General features: G+C 40.6%; 2 protein-coding genes across 2 annotated transcripts; both read right to left on the reverse strand.

The window, feature by feature from the left end:
- Positions 1-12911: 12911 nt before the first annotated feature.
- On the reverse strand, positions 12912-14610 carry LOC110885666 (U-box domain-containing protein 26). The gene has a single exon (XM_022133370.2). It carries the CDS (start codon positions 14402-14404, stop codon positions 13157-13159), a length of 1248 nt encoding a protein of 415 aa, XP_021989062.1. The 5' UTR covers positions 14405-14610; the 3' UTR covers positions 12912-13156.
- Positions 14611-16146: 1536 nt separating this feature from the next.
- On the reverse strand, positions 16147-17204 carry LOC110882522. Its single transcript, XM_022130520.1, has 2 exons — positions 17008-17204; positions 16147-16937 (listed from the first exon to the last, which is right to left on the reverse strand). Exons 1-2 carry the CDS (start codon positions 17180-17182, stop codon positions 16228-16230), a joined length of 885 nt encoding a protein of 294 aa, XP_021986212.1. The 5' UTR covers positions 17183-17204; the 3' UTR covers positions 16147-16227.
- Positions 17205-18167: the final 963 nt, after the last annotated feature.

Below are 18167 nucleotides of genomic sequence, written 5' to 3' on the forward strand. Positions count from 1 at the left end.
TTCAACTTTTTTTTCGTCCAAGATAAAGTTATGAAAAGTTAGGAGTTGTTTTTAAGTTATACCACATTAGATCCAACCCTAAATCCAAGGTTTCTACGAATAAAGGCCCCTCGCGTGACGCGAGGGGTATCTCTCATAAGTCTCGCGTCACGCGAGACCCATCAAAGTCAAGCGGTCAAACCAAGCCCCTAAAGCGACACGAGGGGGACTTCCTTTCCATATCGCACGAGGCGACATGGTGTTTTCCCAAATTTCTTCGTTTATTTATCTCTCGATCACCCGTGACTCGTCTGGCAGCTTGGTTTTCATTGTTTAGGCTCGTTTTTACTCGTTTTAGCTTCCTATGTCTCATGGAGCCCTACAAATCACAAACAATTCGATAATATACAAAAACCTAATAAAAACGAAACAAGACATATTGAAAATTATACAAATTGTACATGGAAACTAGATGTATTTTGCAATACATCAAATATCCCCACACTTACCTATTTTCGTCCCTAAAAAACTCTACAACGGAATCAGAATTAGGATCACTGGTTTTAAAAACTTTAGATTTCTGAATTTGAAGACTCAAAAACGTTTAACTACGATTACTGGTATATTTATCTACTTAAACCCGACCACCGAATCATCAAGCCCCGTTCATGTTAGCATTAAGTTCAAGATTCAACTAAGGGTCTCACACTCAAGATCAACAAGTACAAATGACAACTTATTAGGGACATGAGCATCATCGTTTGCTGCAAAAACATAACTGGTTGAATGTTGATAAGAGTTGATACCGGTAGAAATATCAACAAAATGATCAAAATTCTGATCACTTCCCATCGTAGACGATTGTGACAACTCGAGTGTTTGACTTTCACTTTCGCATTTATTGCGCGTTGACTTTGACTTTGACTGTTTAGTTGTTGGATTGTGGACTTGAATTATACGAGTTGTGTGTTAATGAAAATATATATATACGTTTTGATTGTTTGATCGTGCATAGTTGTTTGTTACATTGTGAAACTTGTAAACTAGTTAGCATGAAACACATTACATTACACAAACAACCTTCGAAGGATGTCCACGAAACATGGTGCATGAATCGAAGGATGACGAAACACATCCTTCGATCCGGAAGATCATCCTTCGGATTGATAAGTCTCGAAACATATCATTCGGGCCATGAAGGAATCCTTCGACATCCTTCGGCCCAGTCATTCAGATGGGCTTGGCCCATTTCTGTAATACGTATATATACGTATAAGCACATAACCGGCTGTCATTTCTGTCATTTTTCAACCCTAAGAGCCATTTCACTGTGACGGCAGACTAGAAACCACCGGAACCCTTTTTGCGTGACCAAACCCTCATCTCGGTTAGTAAATCTATTTGATTTGATTTGATCGTTCGCTCCTCTGCGTATGTGCTCATGTGTCGTGTGTTTTGGTTGTTGAAGTAATCTGAAATTGATGCATGATTAAATATTAGGATTCTTGTTACGATATTGATGATATAGTTTTCATATAGGATTGTTGTTGACGGATATGTATATGATCCTATGTGAAACTCGTTACGATTGAATACTGATTGCTGGGTGGCGTTAATCTGGATTTAGTCATTATTTCTGATAGGGTTTGATAATGTATTACTGTGTGTTAACCGGTTTCGGGATACGCATAAACTAGGGATCACGATGGGTATTAGAATTATGATGATTGCATGATGATTAGATGATGATCCTATGATTACTGCATGATTGTTGTTTGATCGATAATGTTGATTGACGGCTGTTAGCATGCTTAGGGTTTCTGAAATTGTAACTGTTGTTAACGTAACTGATTGTATCGAACGATACTTGTCTACTCGAAACATAGTTATTGTCGAAAGATAATGTATATGCCGAAAGATAATAGTAGTGACCGAAAGATAGTTTGACCGAACCATAATTTGACCGAAGGATAGATTTGATCGAAGGATAGCATGCTTCGAAACATGACAAAACTGTTGGTCGAAAGATGAATTATGAATCGAAAGATATTAGGGTTTTGATAATGCTTTGAACAGTAGAACATATGTTGAATTAATTGTTATGCCATGCTTGGTGATGAACATATTCGTGTAATACTACGTGTTGTGCCGATATGCAAACTGACTGTTATGTGAACATTAAATTGCATGCGTATCGTTGTGAACATGAACTGATTTGTTATACGTGCATACGATAGGACGTGAATGAATTACTTGTGAGTGCATAACCTAGCATACCGAGCAAACCAAGGTGAGTTCCCACAGCCAAGGCATGGGTTCCCAGGGTGGGAATGGGTTGGATGATTACTTGTGCATACTTTGATACTGTAACGAACGATTAAACTGTTGATGCTTACGAACTACTCAACTGCCTTCGCACCCACCCTGGTCGGTTAAGACTATGGTCGCGAACGAACTGATAAACTGCCTTCGCACACACCCTGGTCGGTAAAGACTATGGTCGCGAACTAACGACCCTAATCTTCGCACACATGCCTGGGAGGCCGCGATGGAACTGATACGATATGAAACTTAACTGAACGAACGCACTATTACTCAAACTAAACTATAAACTGTGAACTCGCTCAACTAGTTTGTTGATTACCTGCTGCATGCCTTGCAGGACCTTAGGTACATATTGGAGCTTGCACAAGGAAGGAGCAGGTCGTTGTGGGGCATGGATCTTGATCATCTTATTGAACACTTTTGATATTTGACATTTATTTGCCATGAGTTTTACAATAATACGCTTCCGCTAAACAATGACAACTTACTTATGTTTTGGAAACACCTTTCATATGGAATTGGTTTGGTTTATATTGCATTTACTTTTACTTTATACAATGTTCTGTATGATTGGTGGCTTGATCCTGGTCAGTCACGCTCCCAAGCGGTGATACTCCGCGTGTGGATTTTGGGGGTGTGATAGATTGGTATCAGAGCCATTGGTTATAGAGAACTTGGTTTTAATATGGAAAAACGTTTTTATTAAAACCAGACTATAACCAGAACAGTGCTCTCAACGATCCACAACGACGCTTCGCTCCACGTGCAAGACTCGACATCCTAGGTAATAAGGTTTATGTTTATTACCTGCTTGCTAGAACTGCATAGAACTTTGCTCGTAGTATGCTTACATTACTTTGCTCACAACTTGTTATTGCTTGAGAACACATACGTGCTTACACTCTTCTGTCATCGCACTATTCGTGAACCATTCTTACTTATGCTACCTTTACTGTTCGATCATGTCTGGACGTGTTGACATGACTCAAGCCCAGTTGACGGCTCTCATTAACGAACAAGTTGCTGCGGCACTTGCAGCCGCACAAGCAGGAGGTATAACCTGCTATCCCAGACCTATTCTAGGATGTTAGATCCTACTCTCGTGACCCAACTTTCGCGCTTAACCTTGATCTATCTTTCTCGCGCAACGGGTCAGAACGCACACATTCCAGAACATCATGGACTGTCGCCCAAGCACATTCAGTGGCACATTCAAGAACTTCATGTGTGAACGCCCTGAGGCTCGCAGGGGTCAAGTACGCCACTGGTACTTTGGTAGGAATCGCGCTAACCAGGTGGAACGCACAAGTGCAGATTTTAGGGTTGGCAGCTGCTAACGCCACACCCTGGAATGAATTCAAAGAACACATTAAAAGGGAATACTACACGCGTGATGACATCCACAAGTTGGAAGTGGAGCCTTACCATTTGAAAATGATGGGGTCAGAAATTGAAGCTCATACGAAACGATAGAACGGACTGGCCATCTTGTGTCCAACCATGGTGGACCCTCCAAACAAGCGTATCGAATTGTACCTCAAGGGTCTAGCCTCAGAGATTCAGAGCCAAGCTACATCGGCTAACCTCGACAAAATCCAAGACATTCAGTGTCTTGCTCATCGCCTCACGGATCAGGCAGTGGAACAGAACAGGCTACCTAGTTGTATCAGCGCTATTACTACCGCTACCACTTCTGCTACTCCCGCTACTCCTAGTGACAACAAGCGGAAATGGGATGGGTATTCCAGCAAGGGTTCAGCTACCGCTCGGTCTCAAGCACAACAGCAGCACAAGAATAGTGATCGCCTGAGCACAGCAGAAGCTAAGGAATTCAGGAGCCCACGGCTTGCACACCGGAATCGCCAGCAGCAACAGCAAGCAGGAATCCTATACAGAAAAGATTGTTCGCATTCCTCGTTCTGGTCAAGAACCTCTCGAAGCTCAAGGCGACAAGAGTGGTGCCGTGGTTGGCATCACCTCTTTCTTGAAGGCTCAGAAATGTTTGCGGAAGGGCCACACCGCAACTTTGGCTCTCGTTACTGACTCATCAGCGAAAGAAAAGAAGTTGGAAGACCATTCAGTTGTACACGACTTTCCTCAGGTGTCTCGCAAGGATTTACCTGGTCTACCGCCGCATCATCAGGACGAATTTCAAATCGAGCTCGCTCCAGGAGCAGCACCCATAGCTCGAGCACCGTATCGCTTAACTCCACCAGAATCGGAAGAACTATTGACGCAACTACCAGGAATCTTGGATAAGGGATTTATCCGACCTAGCTCTTCGCCTTGGGGAGCTCCAGTGTTGTTAGTGAAGAAGAAAGACGGTAAGTTAGAATGTGCATCGACTACCGTGAACACAACAAGGTGACGGTGAAGAACCGTTATCCTCTTCCGCGCATAGACGACTTATTTGACCAATTGCAAGGGTCGTGTTACTATTCCAAGATCGACCTACGGTCAGGTTATCATCAGCTGAGAGTCCGGGATGAGGACGTCTCTAAGACAGCATTCAGAACTCGCTATGGTCCCTACGAGTTCTTGGTTATGCCGTTCGGGCTTACGAACGCACCTGCAGTATTTATGGATCTTATGAACAGGGTGTGCAAACCTTATCTTGACAAGTTCGTCATTGTTTTCATCGACGACATTTTGATCTACTCCAAGAGTCAGGAGGAGCACGAGCAGCACTTACGCCTTATCTTGGAACTTCTTCGAAAGGAGCAACTGTACGCAAAGTTTTCAAAATGCGACTTCTGGCTTCGTGAAGTCCACTTCTTAGGCCATGTGGTGAACAAGGATGGGATTCATGTCGATCCATCCAAGGTTGATTCGATCAGAAACTGGCCAGCACCACGTACACCAACAGAAATACGCCAATTTCTGGGTTTGGCGGGGTACTACAGGCGATTTATTAAAGACTTCTCCAAGATCGCGCAACCACTTACTATGCTAACACAGAAAGGTGTCGTTTACAGATGGGGTAATACGCAAGAGACCGCTTTCCAGTACTTAAAGGATAGGCTTTGCAGCGCACCTATTCTTTCATTGCCAGAGGGCACGGATGACTTCGTGGTCTATTGTGACGCATCGATACAGGGGCTTGGTTGTGTATTGATGCAACGTGATAAAGTGATAGCCTACGCTTCTCGGCAACTCAAGGTTCATGAACGGAACTACACGACGCACGATTTAGAGCTGGGAGCTGTTGTTTTCGCGCTTAAGATATGGCGACACTACCTGTACGGTACCAGGTGCACGATTTACACCGATCACAGGAGTCTCGAGCATATCCTTAAGCAAAAAGGATTTGAATATGCATCAACGAAGATGGGTTGAACTTCTGAACGACTATGAATGCGCCATCAAGTATCATCCAGGCAAGGCCAATGTTGTGGCTGATGCCCTCAGTCGGAAAGACACTCTACCTAAGCGCGTGCAAGCGCTACAGCTTACTATTCAGTCCAGTCTTCCTGCACAGATACGAGCTGCACAGATAGAAGCACTGAAACCCGAAAACGTCAAGGCTGAAGCCTTGCGCGGTTCAAGGCGACAAATGGAACAAAAGGAAGACGGCGCCTACTATGTAACGGGGCGTATTTGGGTCCCACTTTATGGCGGTTTACGCGAACTTGTGATGGATGAAGCGCACAAGTCTCGCTACTCGGTACATCCAGGGTCGGATAAGATGTACCACGATATCAGAACAACTTATTGGTGGCCAAACATGAAAGCTCTTATCGCAACTTACGTCGGCAAGTGTTTAACTTGTGCAAGGGTTAAAATCGAGTACCAGAAACCAGCCGGTCTACTTCAGCAGCCCAAGATACCGCAGTGGAAATGGGAAGAAATTTCCATGGATTTTGTTACTGGCCTACCTAGATCCCAGCGTGGGAATGACACTATCTGGGTGGTCGTTGATCGGCTCACAAAGTCTGCTCACTTCTTGGCTATCAAAGAAAAGGATAAGTTTTCTACTTTAGCAGACATTTACTTGAAGGAAGTTGCTTCGAGGCACGGAGTGCCCACCTCTATTATTTCGGATCGCGATGCACGATTCACGTCAGAGCTTTGGCAAGCAATGCACAAATCCTTCGGCTCACGATTAGACATGAGCACAGCATATCATCCTCAGACGGATGGGCAGTCTGAGCGAACTATTCAAACTCTAGAAGACCTGCTTCGAGCGTGTGTCATCGATTTCGGCAACGGCTGGGAAAAGCACCTCCCTTTGGTGGAGTTCTCGTATAATAACAGTTACCATACCAGCATTCAAGCCGCTCCATTCGAGGCATTGTACGGACGTAAATGCCGGTCACCTCTCTGTTGGGCAGAGGTGGGGGATAGTCAGATTACGGGTCCAGATATTGTTGTGGACGCCACAGAAAAGATAGCACAGATACGACAACGCATGGCGGCAGCACGCGACCGTCAGAAAGCCTACGCGGACAAGCGTAGAAAGCCATTGGAATTTGAGGTCGGGGACCGGGTTTTATTGAAAGTTTCACCCTGGAAGGGTGTGGTACGTTTTGGTAAACGGGGCAAACTAAATCCGCGGTACGTCGGACCATTCGAAATTACAGAAAAGATTGACAAGGTAGCCTACAAGTTGAACCTACCAGCTGAACTCGGAGCAGTTCACAATGTCTTTCACATATCGAACTTAAAGAAGTGCCTATCAGATGAAAACCTCATCATTCCTTTTAAGGAACTCACTATCGACGAGCGGTTGCAGTTCGTCGAGGAACCAGTTGAAATCACGGACCGGGATGTTAAGGTCCTTAAACACAAGAGAATCCCTCTTGTTCGAGTTCGTTGGAACTCCCAGCGTGGCCCGGAGTATACATGGGAACGCGAAGACCAGATGAAAGAAAAGTACCCCCAGCTATTCGAAACCAATGCATCCACTTCTGAGGCTGAAGCTACTACTACTGAATTTCGGGACGAAATTCCAAATCAACGGGGGGATGATGTGACACCCCAGGAAAACCAGTGAACGATACCTAGCTTCCTCAGTAAGTGCGTACTAAATTTCGGGACGAAATTTCTTTTAAGTTGGGGATAATGTGACAACTCGAGTGTTTGACTTTCACTTTCGCATTTATTGCGCGTTGACTTTGACTTTGACTGTTTAGTTGTTGGATTGTGGACTTGAATTATACGAGTTGTGTGTTAATGAAAATATATATATACGTTTTGATTGTTTGATCGTGCATAGTTGTTTGTTACATTGTGAAACTTGTAAACTAGTTAGCATGAAACACATTACATTACACAAACAACCTTCGAAGGATGTCCACGAAACATGGTGCATGAATCGAAGGATGACGAAACACATCCTTCGATCCGGAAGATCATCCTTCGGATTGATAAGTCTCGAAACATATCATTCGGGCCATGAAGGAATCCTTCGACATCCTTCGGCCCAGTCATTCAGATGGGCTTGGCCCATTTCTGTAATACGTATATATACGTATAAGCACATAACCGGCTGTCATTTCTGTCATTTTTCAACCCTAAGAGCCATTTCACTGTGACGGCAGACTAGAAACCACCGGAACCCTTTTTGCGTGACCAAACCCTCATCTCGGTTAGTAAATCTATTTGATTTGATTTGATCGTTCGCTCCTCTGCGTATGTGCTCATGTGTCGTGTGTTTTGGTTGTTGAAGTAATCTGAAATTGATGCATGATTAAATATTAGGATTCTTGTTACGATATTGATGATATAGTTTTCATATAGGATTGTTGTTGACGGATATGTATATGATCCTATGTGAAACTCGTTACGATTGAATACTGATTGCTGGGTGGCGTTAATCTGGATTTAGTCATTATTTCTGATAGGGTTTGATAATGTATTACTGTGTGTTAACCGGTTTCGGGATACGCATAAACTAGGGATCACGATGGGTATTAGAATTATGATGATTGCATGATGATTAGATGATGATCCTATGATTACTGCATGATTGTTGTTTGATCGATAATGTTGATTGACGGCTGTTAGCATGCTTAGGGTTTCTGAAATTGTAACTGTTGTTAACGTAACTGATTGTATCGAACGATACTTGTCTACTCGAAACATAGTTATTGTCGAAAGATAATGTATATGCCGAAAGATAATAGTAGTGACCGAAAGATAGTTTGACCGAACCATAATTTGACCGAAGGATAGATTTGATCGAAGGATAGCATGCTTCGAAACATGACAAAACTGTTGGTCGAAAGATGAATTATGAATCGAAAGATATTAGGGTTTTGATAATGCTTTGAACAGTAGAACATATGTTGAATTAATTGTTATGCCATGCTTGGTGATGAACATATTCGTGTAATACTACGTGTTGTGCCGATATGCAAACTGACTGTTATGTGAACATTAAATTGCATGCGTATCGTTGTGAACATGAACTGATTTGTTATACGTGCATACGATAGGACGTGAATGAATTACTTGTGAGTGCATAACCTAGCATACCGAGCAAACCAAGGTGAGTTCCCACAGCCAAGGCATGGGTTCCCAGGGTGGGAATGGGTTGGATGATTACTTGTGCATACTTTGATACTGTAACGAACGATTAAACTGTTGATGCTTACGAACTACTCAACTGCCTTCGCACCCACCCTGGTCGGTTAAGACTATGGTCGCGAACGAACTGATAAACTGCCTTCGCACACACCCTGGTCGGTAAAGACTATGGTCGCGAACTAACGACCCTAATCTTCGCACACATGCCTGGGAGGCCGCGATGGAACTGATACGATATGAAACTTAACTGAACGAACGCACTATTACTCAAACTAAACTATAAACTGTGAACTCGCTCAACTAGTTTGTTGATTACCTGCTGCATGCCTTGCAGGACCTTAGGTACATATTGGAGCTTGCACAAGGAAGGAGCAGGTCGTTGTGGGGCATGGATCTTGATCATCTTATTGAACACTTTTGATATTTGACATTTATTTGCCATGAGTTTTACAATAATACGCTTCCGCTAAACAATGACAACTTACTTATGTTTTGGAAACACCTTTCATATGGAATTGGTTTGGTTTATATTGCATTTACTTTTACTTTATACAATGTTCTGTATGATTGGTGGCTTGATCCTGGTCAGTCACGCTCCCAAGCGGTGATACTCCGCGTGTGGATTTTGGGGGTGTGATAACGATGGTCCTTCCTGACTCAAAAGTGATGTGTTACAAAAAATGTAACTATCAGACACCTTTCCAGTTTCCTGGAGCTTTTTCTTTTGGACAAGCTCCCTTTTGAATGTCATGAGCATTCCATGAAGTTGAGTAAGGCTCAAATCCTTGAAATCCGGGGATGTCCTCGTCACTATAGCAATAGTGTCCCATTTTTCAGGCAGAGATCTCAAAAATCGGTGACTTAAAGTAGCTTTTGAAAATTCTTTATTGACCAACTTTAATTCACTGATTAGAAACAAAAAACGTTCAAACTGTTGTGTTAGAGTCTTCCCTTTGACATGGGTGAATGTTTCATACAGTTGGTAAAGGATTTCTCGAGTATTCTCGATTACATCCTTAGTCCCACCGAATTGTTCCTTCAATGCATCCCACAACTCCTTAGCACCATTACAATGTAACAGGCCGGCATAAATAGCATTTGGCAGTGCCATAGCCACCATACTGAAGGCTTTCGCATGTAGTTCAAATTTTTGATAGACTTACTCAGAGTAATTCTCAGGCTTCTTTGGCTCAAACAAGTTTGGGTTTTCGGCATTCGGAACCATTGGGACATGTGGTCCGAAAACCACAGATCTCTAACACCCTGTATATTGTTGAGATAGCATATGCCCCATTCTACGTTGCTAGATATTGTATTCTGATCTAACAAGCATAGGTGGTTGATTTCTGAAGCCTGTATTGTGGGGATCATTTTGTGCCTTTTTCTGAAGTTCTTTTTGCAGAAAAACAGAGTATGTGAAAGACACTTAATTAGTTCTTCACTATACAACTCTAAGCTACGAACTATATTAGATCTTTGATTTGAGCTGATCTTTTTATGTTAAATTGATTGTGAAATCGAGTTTAATGTGACCAAGCTCTGATACCAATTGTTAGAACTGAGTTTGATATTTGTAAACAAATATTGATTATCACAATGCAATTCACAAACAAGAAGTCATCATCAATGATTGTTTTTCATTAATCTCAAAGGATTCAAATGTTTTACAATTCGATTGACTCTACAGACTCCCCCGTGGCTGATCACGTAACAAATCATTTCGATCAAGAGAAAAGATGAAGTGTGTGATAATAGATCACTAATAGGTGTGATCTATTTATACTAAGTACGAAAGCTCTGTACAGTGATTAGGTGACATCACCCTAATAATGACATCTAACATTACTAACATAAAAGATTCCACAGATGTTACAAACATATGTGCAAATCATAACATCTGTTCTAACTAGTCTAAACATTGATAAGATAAATATTGTTACATTGCGAAAACACTGTCTAAGCTATCATTCATCTCCAAGGTCGTTTAGGTTCCTACAACAACCTTTGGCAAGACTCATTTCCATACTTAGGGCACCTAAAAGTAAGGAAGGGTGTATGCTTCAATTGAAATAAGGATATAGGATATATTATATATGATATGTTTGAATGTTTGTTTATAATTATTCATCTAAAAAATTATAATATTAGTTTTGATTACCTTAACATTATTGTTTATTGCAGGATGATGCTCTTTGAAGGCCGCTAATGTATATGTTGTTATGCGCTACTACACCCACTTACTGAGGAATTTGTTCAGCAGGCAAGCATTATGCGCTAAATAAACAACCATTCTGACGATTTTGAAAATTTTAAATTCTATCATTCTTGTTTATCAATCATGTCGTTCATTTGCACGACGGGGGTAGTTAGGTGATTAAAAAGATGTTTGACAAGACAAGACAAGGACATGTTAACTTAATCCTAACTAATTTCTCACTTGAAATTGAATATATAATTTCTTGAAATCTCAGGAGATTGGCATTTTGAGCGGATGCTCTCGATGAAGTTTTTGTTTGATCGATTATGAAGGTTTTGAAGTCATTTGGATATAAGTTGATCGGCTATGCATACAGTAAGAAGTGACTTTAACGCATTTTAACTAATACACTAAGAAGTCATTTTAACGCGTTTTGACTAATATTAACTAACTTTAACGCATTTTGACTAATATTTTAGTTATATAAGTTCTATATGTGTATACAGGAGAGAGAGAGAGAGAGAGAGAGAGAGAGAGAGAGAGAGAGAGAGAGAGAGAGAGAGAGAGAGAGAGAGAGGGGTGTCAGACAAGACAAGACAAGGACATGGTAACTTATTCCTAACATTTGTTACTTGAATTTGAATATATATTTTTCTTGAAATGTCAGGAGATTGGCATTTTGAGCAGATATTGTTTGATAGATTATGAAGGATTTGAAGTCATTTGGATATTAGTTGATCGGCTATAAATATTAACTACCTTTAACGCATTTTGCAAAAGAACTATCAATCAAATTTCATATTGAACTAACTTTAACGCATTTTGACTAATATTTTATATTTGTAACCACCTAAAAATCTAAAAGGACTTTTTGGAAAAGAAAAAATATATATATCATCTCATGGGTTTTGGATGGTGGGGACAATGGGTATTATGGAAAATTCCTTGTGGCCACATTACTATTTATTTATTATTCCTCAACGCACACATACTTTTCTATCTTTTCTGATGGGCATGCTTGGTTAGGCTTCTTTGTCACTCACCCACTATCATCAACTTTGGGCACTATTTTGGTCAAAGGTGGTTAACTTCTCGTGTCATTCAACATCTTCCACACTCTTTCTTTTCCACTTTCGGTAGACCAACTTATACTTTATAACGACTTATAAGTTTTTATATGAAGAAAACAAAAGGAAAAAAACAGATACTTGTAATTATTTGATATTTATTTGAAGACTCGATAAAAAAAATAAATTGAATTGAATGTTATAAATATCAAATTTTATACTTGATAGACTAATAAGATCGGATATGATTAAGGATAAGAAAAGAACCTGAATTCGTCGAAAAAAACTCGAACAATCATAACGGGTAAATAGGTAATAGGATGGGTATCGGGATATGCGATTAATCTTATTGATATTTGCGCATTTGAGATGAGTATGACATCAAATGATAATCTTCCTATTACACTGATACATTTACACACATCAAAATATATAACTAGTAGTATGTTAAAATTGATAAAAAAAAAATAAATAAATAAATTATAAGATCGTAGAATTGTTAGAAGTGTTGTCGGGTATTTGATTTTTCGTGTCAGTTCTTAAAATGAGTTTAAGCTCAAGTTTCGGATAATAGAGATCATATATTATCTCAATATCCGTACATTATAAAATTATAATCCCTAGATGTGATAAGTTAATCGTAAACATGTTTTATAGAATTGTTTTCCATTCTTTGAATTCTATTTAATTTCCCGACATTTATAAGTTCATTTATGTTATTCATATAACAATTTTGACCCGTTTCAACCAACCTGTTATAACCAACTCATTTTGTGCCTCCCTAACGAAAGATCCTAAATCAGTCACTAACCATATTAGTATAAAAATTTTTGTATATTTCTTTCAGTTAACTCATATTCAACTATCAGATCACATTTACAAAACACAAGAAAAAAATACATTCTTACATACACCAACCCGTCTCCTATGTATCCTATACACTTCTAGAAACTTCCTGTTCTCGTTTTTTTTTTTCATTTTACTTTTTTTTTCCTATAAACTTGGAAAAACAAAAGGAGTGGACTAAAACAAATGGGTAAAAAAAGTAATTAAAAAAAATTCAAAACGGAACGACGTCGCTGCACGCGAAGTAATTCGAATTCATGACGTAATTTTCCGGCCACGAGTTCTTCAAAAGTTTCAACAGCGTTTGCGCTTTTCTCTTCGCTCGTTCCGTACAATCGCTCTGTACAAGCAACAGCAACTGAGTCAAAACTCCGGCAGCCACCGCCTCAACCTGCAACCGTTCAACGGCGGAACAAAGCGACAGCAGTGCTCCGGCAGCATACTCCGTCGCACGGTCCGAGATCTTCAAAATAACCTTCACTAGCAACGGCACCGTAAGCGCATGAGACGCAAACGCCGCGCATCCTTCCGGTACCCGGCACAATAATTCCACCGTCGCCAACGCTCTTTCGGCGTCGCATTTTTCAAAATCCGGCAGTCTGTCAATAACCGCCTCCACCGCACCTGCTTCCACCGCCTTGTGACGGTGTTGTTTCACGATGCAGAGTGCGAACAACGCCTTGATTCCGATTTTTAAAGCTCGCGGATACGATAACGGATAATCTAAAATTCCGATTATTCCGTCGAAGATCTCGTCGTGACTGCTGATTTCCGCTCGGAGTTCCGGTGAACTCGTTCCGGCGATAACGGTTTCAATCAATGCCGCCGTGTTGACTCTGACGTCAATCGACGAGTGCGATAACAGAAAAATCAAATACGAAACTCGATCGGGAACAGAAGATACTAGAACACACTCCGTTTCGGAAATCGGAAGAACCGCTAGAATCGCAAGTAACTCATGAATCAACTCGGACGAGTTACGACCCGTTTCAGAAAACAACACATCGAGCAAAATCTCACTCGCTTTATTCGTCGAAATAACTAATCGATTCTTCTCCGAGTCACGAACAAGTCCTCTGAGTCGGCGAATCGCCGTAATCCTCACGAGCCGTGAATTAGACGCTAACGATGCTTGTTTAAGCAACGATTGGACAACGATCGGATCAGCAGGCTGCTTCGGTGTAGGAATTCGTTCTACACCGTACGATCTGTTCGCAACGCACCAGTCCTGGATCAAACGGCGGAGCGTGTGGTTTGGAATGAGTGTGAAATCAGTTAGAGGAAGACGAGTTACCGGACACGTGATGTTTCCGGTGGCTATCCATGACTCGATGCTCGAACGATCGTATGTCTGACCGGTGGCGACGGTTACCGGATCTGTCATCAGCTCGAGCGAAACCGGACATCGGAAATGGTAGGGGATCTGAACTCCGACGTCCAACGGCTGTATACTTCTAGGCATGTTTGAATTTGTTATAAATTCAGTTATCTGTATGTATAATATGTATGTATAATTGCAGTTTGTTGTGTGGTGGTTATGGGGATGAAACAGAGAGTTTGTGAGTGTGGTTTTGAATTGGGTGAAGAAGATGTGTGTGGCCCCTTTTTATGATACAAGTTGTTTCAAACTTCACACGTGTGTGTGAATTAATAATAAGTTAAAGGGTTAACATGAGTTGTTGTTGAATGATGGTGGGGGTGGTCAAAGGTGCTAGTCTGTTCGTATAGTTCAATAGTTGTGTGGGGCCCACTTGCTTTGCTGGATGCCTTTCTGTTACATTTGAGAATTTCCTTTTTGCACTCTAGCCCTTTTACTTTTGTGTTGTGTTGTTTGTAGACCTTGTTTTTTTTTTACTATGTGAGTAGTGGTGTTAAAACTTAAATTGGTTATGTTTGTAGGTTAGCCGGTTAAACTTGACATAGACCTGAAAATTTGACCTACACGAAATTCGTGTAACATATGTGAGCCACAAACATAACATGAGATTTTAAAGGTTTACACGAAAGTGACTTATTTGACCTGAAACTTCATTTGGAACACAACATGAGCTTTCAAAGACTTACATAAAAGTGAGCTATGTGATCTAAACCTTTAGAGTAAATTACACAGATTGTCCTTTAATTACACCCTAAATTGCAGTCCCTGCCCTTTCCCTTTAATTTGTGCATTCCATGTCCTTTAAATAACAAATTTGCACACTCCTTGTCCTTTCCTCCAAACCCCATCCAACAACCCAGTTAAATGCACCCATGTGCATCTCACATGATGGGTAAAAATGTAAAATCACCTCCCACCTACCTTTAAAAACCCCATCAGTCTTCTTCTTCCTCACATAAATTAGGGTTTCGAAATTCTTCATCAGATTATAACAGTTCCTCACATAAATTCCGTTTCCTCTTCAAACTATAAACACGAAATCATGGTATTTTGCAGATGTGGAAAAGCAGCGACTCTTAAGACATCTTGTACTTCAAAGAACCCAGGGAGAAGGTTTTATGGATGCCCTAGATGTGGATTCATCTGCTGGTTTGATACGGCGGTTTGGGAAAGATCACAAGGTGGAACAGCAGCCACTCTTAACAACCAACGCTTAACATCTAAAGTCGAAACATTACAAGTTGCAAATATGAACCTGTACAGGATGTTGATCATGAGTTGGGTGTTTCTGATCATGAGTTGGGTTGTTTTCATTGTGTTTGCTCTTTTTTTCTTAATGTAATGTGATGTAAAGTTAGTTGGTTGGTTTCGTCTATGTTTAGTTGGTTTCGTCTATGTTTAGTTGGTTTCGTCTATGTTTAGTTGGAAATGTTTTGTAATTTGTATGTTGCAAGTCGATTAATGCAAGTTGGTTATCAAATCTTTTGTACAATATGATGCGCCTGTAACTATACTTCACTAAACATACGAGTAAGTTGACCAAAAAAGCAAAAAGCCAAACCAAAAAAGCAAGCAAATAACCTGCTGCACAAACCAAAATAACCTGCTGCACAAACCAAATAACCTGCTGCACAAACCAAAAAGCCCAAACTATAAACCAAACCAACCTAAACTATCTAACCCTTCACTGCACAAACCAAAAGGCAAACCATACACAACTGATAACATAAACCTGCAATTCGCTTGCTGCACCATAACATATCATTCCAAACATACACAACTGATAACATAACTAACATCATAAAATTCTAACTTAACAAAAGACAAAGGTTTACCATCCAAACATTTCAAACATTTAAACAAAACATAAAAACCATAGTTTTAAGTCCAACAAACTATCAAACTTCCTAGGATGCCTCCTGTCCCTTGCATGTTCTGCGATTGTGCCCTGTTTTGCCACACTTCAAACAGTTCTTCGTCGTTCCCTTCTTTGTCAGTCTTCCATCTTTTGTTGACTCCTCCAACTCCAGGGCTGACCTCTTTCTTGCCTTTTTTGGCCTACCAATAGGCTTGTGATGGTTTGGTGGTGTTAAAGTGGTAGGGACATTAGACTTAGGCCACAAAGTCCTCCCATTGATTGGATACACCTTATACTTGTACACTTGTTTCCACCTATCCATTGTGTACACTGGATGGACAAATGTCTCAGGTAGTTCTGTTCCTTTCCCACCATACATATTCTTGTTCCATATTGAAGCCACAACATGTTTGCACGGCATCCCTGTGATCTCCCATTTCCTACATGTACATGTTCTACTTTTTAAATCCACCACAACACCAAATCCAGCAGGGCCTCTAACTTGATAATGGTCTTCCCCATTCCACATGACTGAACACCTACTAGCTTGTAACTTAATCTCCTCAAACTTCTTGTGAGCATATGGTGTCAACAGTCCATCACAGTTGTCCATAACTCTAAGCACATTCACAATCCTTCTCATGAGATACTCCCTGATGTACTCCAAAAGTGTGATAATAGGTTTGTCTCTTGCATCCATTATCCTTGAGTTAAAAACTTCACACATGTTGTTTAACAACACATCTGATAGTGCCCTACCTGTTGCATGATAACAGATCAGTCAACACATCTAATTGACAATGTTAATTATTATAGTGTAGATATTTACCTGAGAAGTGTGATCTTGACCAATGTTGTGGTGGGATATCAGACAACCATAGTTGTGCTTCAGCATTGAATGCCTTCAAGGATTGCATGTTTTGTTCAAAGTACTCAACAGTGCTTGATGTTGCTAACTTCCATAAGTTATCTTTGTATTCTTTTCCTTTGAATCTCAACTTCATATTCTCATGAATATGTCTTAGGCAAAACCTGTGTTCACAATATAAGCTTTGAAAGGTTTACACGAAAATGACATGTTCCTCCTAAAACTTTATGTTATTTCACATATTAATGCTCTAGAACTAAAGCTTTTCTTTATGATGAACGACCTAGGATTAAAAGTCTCAACAAAAAATAAAAATGGGTATAAAATAACGATATTCAGATTTTAAACTATAAAACATGTTGCTCGCTTCTTTATTAACTTCTAGTGTAAGTTATAGTATGAAACATTTTTAAAATAATCAAGCTAGCCTTTCAACACGAGGTCAGCTCAAACACGACCAGCTTAACTAAATATGTTCATACATTCAGCTTAAAAGTTATCCGAACCCATCAAAACTCAATATAGACCCATAAATTTTGTTTTAGTTTGGTGTCATTTTAGAAATTTGAAAAAAAAAATTAGATAGAGAGGGCCAGAGGGGCATAAAATATGACTTGTTTAAAAAAATGCAACAAGCTAATAACCAATAAGCATCCGGATCTTAACCCAACGCGGAATTCAAGAAACACTCATTCCCTGAGAGACGAATGAAGGGGACGATGTCGTTTAGTATGAAAGCACGCGTGGGGGCAGGGAACCAGTGACCTGGCCACATCCAATTTAGGGTGAAGGGGGTGCTCACCTAATAGGTGAGTCCCCTCTCTTACGCCAAACCAATCCCCGTGTGCCACGTCAACTCCCCTCTTAAACTCCCCTAACACCCCAATTTGATGGCGCCACTCCCCTATTAGGTGAATTGGGTTTTTTTTAAAAAAAAAAAAAAAAAAAAAAAGAAAGCTTGTGATTGGACCAAGTCTCCCTCTCTCCTCTCTCTCTCCTCCCCTCTCTTCGGTGCATCCACCCCCATTTCACCCACCGATTTCACCCACCGCCTTATTGGCGGCACACCCCAATTCGGTAAAACCCATCCCCGATTAGGCATCCCGAAGGTGCCCCGTACC

Source organism: Helianthus annuus, chromosome 10, assembly GCF_002127325.2.
Source record: "Helianthus annuus cultivar XRQ/B chromosome 10, HanXRQr2.0-SUNRISE, whole genome shotgun sequence".
Lineage (NCBI taxonomy): Eukaryota > Viridiplantae > Streptophyta > Magnoliopsida > Asterales > Asteraceae > Helianthus > Helianthus annuus.